The following is a 9,283-nucleotide window of genomic DNA, read 5'->3' on the forward strand; positions in this document are numbered from 1 at the left end:
GTTGCTGGATGTTGAATTGGCGATCAAAAGAGAAGTACCTAACCTGCACACGAAAAACAAAACCGTATGCTGAGTAAAACTAAGTGATATTTCTATAATCCAAACAATTAAAGACATAATGATACAAGAATGCTCAATTTGAATTGTATAATCACATTACTATCTAACAAGCAATTGTAATCTATCACCATCTCAATTTCATGCATAATACCACATTATATCATGATTTGCTCAACTTCACAAATATTTTTCCATTAGTTGGTTTAACATATAACTCAATTAATATCACTTGTTATAAAAATAGCTTTTCATAGATCATTCAACATTTCATTTTAACAATAGCATAAACCAACTATATTCAATCCATGAGTACATTACTCATATATCTCATTTATGATCACACATTTTCACCTTTCATATATTAATCCACTTTTCCATTTCCAATTCACATATTTTTCCATTTCAGGATTGATCGTAGAACTTTATTATTTAATTACCCCTATTAACACGACTTGGACACGGATGGATACACGGATCCAACCAACACACCAGTTTGGCACCCAGTGCCTCATCGGATAAATCTGAAGTAATAACTGTGCCCAACGCTATATAAATTGATACCCAATGTCTCATCGATTAAATTGAAACAATTTGGCACCCAGTGCCTCATCGACTCGTTGTCGAAGAAATACCTAAACTCTTCTTATCCAATGGCATGCCATTTATATCCGACTCAGCCCGATACAGTTAATAGGGTTTCATTTCACTTTTCAAATACAACCAATATCCAATTCTCATATTTGCACATTATCACATTTACACATATTCATTTCAATTCAATAATCAATACATTCATAATGTATATACCAATTCAATCCATTTCAATCAAATATAATTTCAATTCAACATCAAAGTGTCAAAATACTCACCTCAGCCACTTACCATATGCATTAAATCTAAATATAACAATTAACAACTAGGTTCGGATTTATAGAAACACAAACCGTGGATTCCGAGCTATTTGACGTCAATTTTATCTTTCCCCTTTTTAGTTGAGGATCCCGATACAACGTTAGCTACGAAATTAAAACAATTAAAATACATTAATACTACACAATTCAAATCCACATTGAATATTTCAATTTTTACACAACATTTTCTTAAATTCCAATTTAGTCCCTAAACTGAGACTAATTTTTATTCTTCACATTTAATCTTATATTTTTATGCTAACTTCACTTTAAGATAAAGTTAGCTCCTATTTTAATTAAACCCCTAAATTTCAAAGTTTTCACAATTTAGTCCCTATTACTCAACATTTACAATTTATTCGACAATTTAATTTTTTCCATTTCTAGCTTAAAATCTATCAATTTAATCCCTAGTACTAAAACAATTCAACATTATCAACATTTAAAATCTTAATCAATGCTAAAATTTCAACATGGGTCGGGTAGTACTTAACACCGGAATTCCAAAAATATAAAAATTACAAGAAAAGAGACTAAATTAACTAACTAATTGAAGTTTGGAAACTTAGAAACCCTTGGCCGTGCGTTTCTTTCTCGTTTCTCAAATTTTTGCATGCCTTTCTATTATTATTAACTTTTATTATTATTACTTTTGTTATTATTTTAACATTTAAACATATTAATTTCATTTTATAAATCATAATATATAACTTATATGTATTAAACTATTATATATATAATATCCCATTACTGCCGTCCACTACTTAATATAAAGGTATATTTATCACTTTAATCCCTCAATTGATTTTTAATATATAATTCAACTTTTACTCTATATGCAATTTAGTCCTTATACTATAATAATTCTTAATTTATGCAATTTCACTTAACTAAAATCTAATTAACTATACAACTAAATATTTATGAGTCCAATTTACGGAAACGGAGTCCCGAGAATGCACTTTTCGACACCCCTGACTATCGGGTCATTACAAGTATTGCTAAATAAGTTGTTATTATGGTTTTCAAAAGTGCTTTTAGGATAAAAAAATTCTTTGTAAAATCACCTTTTTGACCAAAAATAGAAGCAACAAATTTTAACTTTTGCTCAAAAGTATTTTATGAGCCAAAAATACTTCTAGAAATAAGGCTAAACTGACCCTTAATTGAGCTAACATTTTTTTTATCAATACCTCAATTGCATGTACTTTTTCAAGGGCTTAATTATTATTATTTGTTTATTTTACAAGAACTTTTAATCTTCAAGCCTAAAAAACATACAAAATTTGAAGATAGAAAGGAAATAATTTATTTATTTTTGGTATTAATAATTGGAAAATTATCTTGTACACAATTTATGAAGTTTTTAAATTTCGAGTCAAGGTATGAGATGTATTCTATAGGGTATAGTAAAAATATTTTAAAAAAGAAATATATAAATAAATATGACGTTTGTTACATCCTTAACCGATTTGTGAAGTCTAAAAACTCCACAAGTTGTGTATCAAATAATTATATTTAATAATTTGTTGATTTTAGATTCTTTTAGAAAGAGTTAATCACACCATACATTCCTAAAATATAACCTTCATTCTAAATTGGTACTCAAACGTTAAAATATTCTAATTATATGACCAAACTATCGAGGTTATATCAATAAGGTTTTTCATTACTAAAATCATTAATTTAATTGTTAAATAAGTTGCCAAATCTTATGTGTCATAGTTTAAAATGAGAAGCTTAGAGAAAATAAATATTGTAAAAATATTGATTTTGAGGTTTTTGAAGCTTTACAAAAGCTTTATCGCTCACTTTTTTTTACTTTATTTTTAGTGTTTTACTTTTAAAATTATGCGATTACATTTTATTTAAAAAATATTTTAAATTATGCCATACAAGATTTGACATGTCATTTAATGGTTAAAGCAACAGTTTTAATAATTGAAGGACATGATTGATATAACATCAATAATTTGAGGATGTAATTAGAATATTTGAAGCTTGGGGGCCAATTTAGAGTGATAGTCAAAGTTTTTGGATGTTGGACGCAATTAACTCTTAAAAATATTTTAGCCATAAATTTACAAAATAGACTGTTTGACGGGTTAAAACATGCTCCAAGCTTCATACATTTGGAATTTAATCTTTCTTCTTTTTTAAAATTAAGAATTTAGAGTTAATTGTTAACACTATTAAAATTAATCATTAAAGTTGTTAGTGTGATATTTTAAAATAACAAAATTTATTTTGTAGTCATGTAACCAAAAAGGAAGTTGTAATATAAAAACTTTAATAATGATAAGAATTGATGCATTTTAAATCCAGTAATAGAGAAACTATATTCCAAAAAAATAAAAGCTTGTAAACATAAAAAAAAGGTAAAAATTCTTAAGCATATTTTAAACAAACAAACAAAAAAAATCATACCAGATTTTAAGATAAAAAAATGAAATAATTTATTCATTTTAATTCTTATTTCGAAGTTGTAATCGCGCTGTAAGAAGTGAGGCTTGAATAAAAATTGACTTCTAAACTAGAGGTGTTTATGGGTCGGGCCTGGTTCAACTAAAATTTTAGGCCCATTTGTTAGACTTGTGTTTGATTCAGCCCGAAAAAAATGGGCTTAAAATTTTGTCTAAATTCGGTTTGGATAAAAATGCTAAAACCCAAGTCTAGTTCAGCCCGCCCGTATTAAATTTTTATATTATTTTTATATAATTTTTAAATATATATAATACATAAAAATACTAAAAATATTAAAATAAATATTTTTCAACAAATTAAAAATAAATTTTAAAAAATATGTATACTTAAATAACACTAAGATAGATGCAACTTAACAAGCAAATACCTCTAAAATAATAACAAAATTAACAATAAAACAAGTGTTATACAATATGCAAACAATAACAACAAAATAGTAATAACATAATAGTGAAATGATAGCAAAATAGGGAGAAAACAACAAAAAAATAGCAGAGTTTTTTTGTCCTTTTATGAAATTGGGCTTCTTTGGGCCTAGGCTAAAATGTATCACTTGAGGCTTGGCCCATTTTTTAAACAGACCTTATTTCTTTACCTAAGCCCATTATTCGAGTTTATGTTTTTGCCCAAACCCTCCCACTTTTTGAGTGGTCCTTTGAGCCGGGCCGAGTGTCTCGACCCATGGGCAGTTCTATTCCAAACTATATCGCTTTTTCCACTTAAGCGCTTAAATTATGTTTTAGTAAAAAGTGGTATCTAAATTTGAACTCCGTTACTAATTTTGATATTGGTAAATTTAATAAAATAAAATAAAAAAAAAGTTTTTCCTTCTCTCTATTATCCCATGTTTCATCTTTCTTTCCCTCTCTTTCATAACAGTGGCGGAAAGGGCAAATATGGAATTTCTCTTTATATGTGGTTCATAAGGAAAGAGCAAAGCAGTGAATGGGATTTATTGTTTTTTATTTTAACAGTAAAGAGGTTCTCCAACTTTAGGATTTCCCCGCTTTAATTTGGTTTATTATTATAAAACTCAAATCCTCAAGTAGCTAAATTTATGAATTTATGTCATTGTCAGTTTCTGTTTATAATTCATATTTTATAAAATTTAATCTTATTTCATTTAATTAGTTTTCTGAACAAGAATATTCACACCATACATGACCGGTTTTCTCCTTTTTGCCACGGCCTATAAAATCATGACCGGTTTGGACCATATTTGACAAAAGAAATTAATTCAGATACTTAAATGGGAAAGGTACTATAGTTTGGGGGCTAATTTTTTTATTTAACCCAAAAGATAAATCAGAACAGAAACTATTAACTTACTGCTTACACGCTTTCATTCCATAAAACTTGTACCAAAAAGATAATAAAAAAGCTTATTAGTTAATTGATTCCTGATCTATACTTTAATTTTCATATTACTCCTTAAACATTTTTATATCTAAAGTCATCCTTAAACTATTAATTTGGTCTCATTTTACTAAAAAATTGAACAAGATTCAAAAAGAATGTTCCACATGTCACATTTTTATTGGTTGATATCATATTTTGGTAAATTGGGACAGAATTGATAGTTTAGGACCATTTTGGAAAAAAAAACTTTAAAGATTAATAAGAAAATTAGGATATAATTTAGGGGCAATTTACTAATAAAGCCAAAAAATATATACACGTTGTAATAAAAACGCCAATTTTGGAAAAACGCGCCCAACGTCCCTAACTAACGTAACGCATCCTTCATTTGGATGGGCGGTTAGTTGGTGTCCGTACATTCTCTCTCTCAATTCAAATGTCATCCTCTCTTCTTATATTATTACCATTTCCACCTTAACCTTATACTACCCATTTCACTTTATTTCCTTCCATTTTCCTCTGCCAACCCAAACAAAACCTCTCTAATTCCCTTTCCTTTTCGACGATGAGAGAAATCCTTCACGTTCAAGGAGGCCAATGTGGGAACCAAATTGGATCCAAGTTTTGGGAAGTGATCTGCGGGGAACACGGCGTTGATCCTACTGGAAGGTACAATGCTGATGGTGAATCATCCGATAACCACCTGGAGCGGATCAATGTGTATTATAACGAGTCTTCCGGTGGAAGGTACGTTCCTCGTGCGGTTCTCATGGATCTTGAACCCGGTACTATGGATAGTATCAGATCTGGTCCCTACGGCCAGATCTTTAGGCCTGATAATTTCGTCTTTGGACAATCTGGCGCTGGAAACAACTGGGCCAAGGGTCATTACACTGAAGGTGCCGAGTTGATTGATGCTGTTCTTGATGTTGTTCGTCAAGAGGCTGAGAATTGTGATTGCTTGCAAGGTATACGCATTATTCCCCTACTTTTACATTTTCATACTAATCGAAATCTATTTTCCAAAGATTCTTTTCTTAGAAATTTGGATTTGATTTTCGTAGAATTGATTCTTACAGTATTCTTTTAATTGCAGTTTACTTGATCCATTCCATCATAATTACTCTTCCTTTTTTACCTCAGTGCTTGAAACTTTTTATCTATTTTATTGCCATAGCACTAATGCGATAATGATATAGAATTGCTTTTGATGTTTATCGTTTGATTTCCTTACGACGATGACCATATCAAGCTGAAATCATCTCAATTTCAATTTCACCTATCCCAACAATCTGTAAACAATAGCAAAATCTTCAAAATTATAAAAGACAATTTACTTTGAAAATTACATGAAATGACTGCTTATTTGTTCCATTATCAACCTTCTCTTTAGTTGGCTAATGGTTAGGACTAATATTTAGTTAACCAAACTGCGGTGTTATTACGTAAGCTTCTTTTTGTCTGGTGTGAAGGCAAAAGAGGCCATGGTTCTTAATCTACCTTTTGTTACATATATAAATATACATATATAAGCAGAATTATTTATCTGTAGTTTTTTTTTTATTTTCTTTTCATGTTACGACTTTGATTGCCCAACAACATTTCATTTTGTCTTTAATACTACCGACAACTTTGGTGGAGCCTTGATAAACCTTTTAATGCATTTGGTGAAGCATTGGGGATCCTTACCAACTCACCGTCATATGAATGCAGTCTTTATATTATTATTATTATGGCTTGGCCAATATTTTTACATCTGAATCTTGAAGAACAAGAAAAATGAAAGTATCTAAATGAGCATGGAGAATCATAACTAACATGCATAAATGCACACACCATGTGACTGTTGTATCAATCTAGAAACAATAACAATCAAATGGTAAATTGTAACATTGGCATGAGTATCAGATCTCGTGTTATGCAAAATTTTGAAGAGTAGTAAGTTTAAAATATAAAGAGATAACCATCTTTCTAGATCTAGATCTATCTGAAAGGGACAAATGTTGTCATTATCTGATAATGGTTTGACTGCTGTGAAAGATTTGGTTTGTTGCTATTATAACTGTAGTAACATTAGATCATGATAATGGTGGATTATTGAATTAATCCATATTAAGGGCCGTTGTTGATTCCGTTTAGGGTTTTAAAAGTGTTTTTCATCACAGAAGCAATGAATAACACCTAGTATTTTGGGTTAAAATTGCGGTGGAAAAATGTTTTTTCATTCAAATGTAAAAATTGATATTTAAGTGTTTTAGACTTATGGCTTTTACTTTTGAAAAATTATGAAAATACTCTTATTTATATAAATTATTTAAATGATATATAAAAATTAGATTAATTTATATTTAATGTATCAATATTTAAATTATTTAAATATTTTACATATCATTATATTAAATTATTTAAATATCATTTATCATTATATTAAATTTTAAATATAATTTATTATTATATTTGTTTTAAAATATTTTATATATCATTAATTTAAAAATAATTTATATTAATTAATTAATTAATTAAAAGATATTTAAAATTTATACTTTATATATTACCATGTTAAATTATTTCAATATCATATACCTTAAATAAACTTTTAGTGATACTTTTATCTTTCGGGTAAATTCTTTCGCTTTTAGATAAGGGTTAGTTTAAAAAGTCACTTAGTGTTCATATTATCGGCTAAATAACATGAAAATTTTCCCTTTGAATTGTCTGATGAAGCGAACTTGTTTATATTACTTCTGGAACAGGCTTTCAGGTATGCCATTCGCTTGGAGGAGGCACAGGCTCTGGCATGGGAACTCTCCTGATATCGAAAATCAGAGAGGAATATCCTGACAGGATGATGATGACATTCTCTGTTTTCCCTTCACCTAAAGTCTCCGACACAGTTGTGGAGCCGTATAATGCCACCCTCTCTGTGCATCAATTGGTTGAGAATGCTGATGAATGCATGGTTCTTGACAACGAGGCACTTTATGATATTTGCTTCAGGACATTGAAGCTCACTACTCCAAGCTGTGAGTGATAACATATTCATCTTGATGAATGGCTTGCTATAAAGGTGAAACGATTTAAATTAGTGAAGCTAACTGTGAACTTTTAATCTTGCAGTTGGAGATCTGAACCACTTGATATCTGGAACAATGAGTGGTGTAACATGCTGCCTAAGGTTCCCTGGACAGCTGAACTCAGACCTCCGGAAGTTGGCTGTGAACCTGATCCCATTCCCACGTCTTCACTTCTTTATGGTCGGGTTTGCACCACTTACATCCCGTGGTTCCCAGCAATACATTTCGCTCACTGTTCCGGAGTTGACACAGCAGATGTGGGATGCCAAGAACATGATGTGTGCTGCTGACCCTCGCCATGGTCGCTACCTAACAGCCTCAGCTATGTTCCGAGGCAAGATGAGCACCAAAGAGGTTGATGAACAGATGATCAACGTTCAGAACAAGAATTCATCTTACTTCGTGGAGTGGATTCCCAATAATGTGAAGTCCAGTGTTTGTGATATTCCACCAAAGAACCTAAGGATGGCATCGACTTTTGTGGGGAACTCAACATCAATCCAGGAGATGTTTAGGAGGGTAAGTGAACAATTCACAGCAATGTTCCGTCGCAAGGCGTTTTTGCATTGGTACACTGGTGAAGGGATGGATGAGATGGAGTTCACAGAAGCAGAAAGCAACATGAATGACTTGGTTGCAGAGTATCAGCAATACCAGGATGCGGCCGTGGATGATGAAGGGGAGTACGAGGATGATGTCGATGGTGTGGAGGACGATTATGAGTCCTAAATGAAACTCCAACGATAGACCTTTTCTAGCTTGTATTGTAATAATACTATTACTACTACGTGGCTGATAGTGTTTGTATAAGTTTTCTGGTTTGCTCGTATATTGTATTTCTCATGATGATGATGATGATGATGATGATGATGTTTCTTTTTGCTTCTTTCCGACTCAAATAAAGAAAATTTATCAATTTAAACCTTTCATTCTTCAATTCAACACCCACTATAATCCCCATTTTAAATATTGCTTTATATATATATATATATTGATTTATTAGCAAATTATTATAACACATCTATAAGTTTATTTATTAATTAATGTAAATTTTCATATTTTAAATAAATATTTAAAAAATTATGAAAAATTCAAAATAAAAAAAAAAAATATATATATATATATAAAATTTGATGTTATTTAAACCGGACTGGATCAGCCAGTTGGATTGAGAACTGATTAGGGTATCGATTTGATGACAGGTAAATAATCATTAACCATAAACCAGTACGAATTTATTGAACCGAGCTAAAAAATCAATTGAACCTAACATTTTAATCGATTTCGAACTGGTCTAACCAATTGGTTCCCAGAATGAGCACTTTGTCCGGTTCAAAGCAAATATATTATTAAAAAAAAATCGGTTCAATTGCTAGTTCAATTGATTTTTAGCAT

General features: G+C 30.3%; 1 protein-coding gene across 1 annotated transcript; it reads left to right on the forward strand.

Annotated features, from left to right (window-relative positions):
• The first annotated feature begins 5,278 nt into the window (after positions 1-5,278).
• Positions 5,279-8,810, forward strand: LOC105784425 (tubulin beta chain). Its single transcript, XM_012610312.2, has 3 exons — positions 5,279-5,782; positions 7,568-7,837; positions 7,932-8,810. The coding sequence occupies exons 1-3, from the start codon at positions 5,380-5,382 to the stop codon at positions 8,615-8,617; spliced, it is 1,359 nt and encodes a 452-aa protein (XP_012465766.1). The 5' UTR covers positions 5,279-5,379; the 3' UTR covers positions 8,618-8,810.
• Positions 8,811-9,283: the final 473 nt, after the last annotated feature.

Source organism: Gossypium raimondii, chromosome 1, assembly GCF_025698545.1.
Source record: "Gossypium raimondii isolate GPD5lz chromosome 1, ASM2569854v1, whole genome shotgun sequence".
In the NCBI taxonomy this organism is placed as follows: Eukaryota; Viridiplantae; Streptophyta; class Magnoliopsida; order Malvales; family Malvaceae; genus Gossypium; species Gossypium raimondii.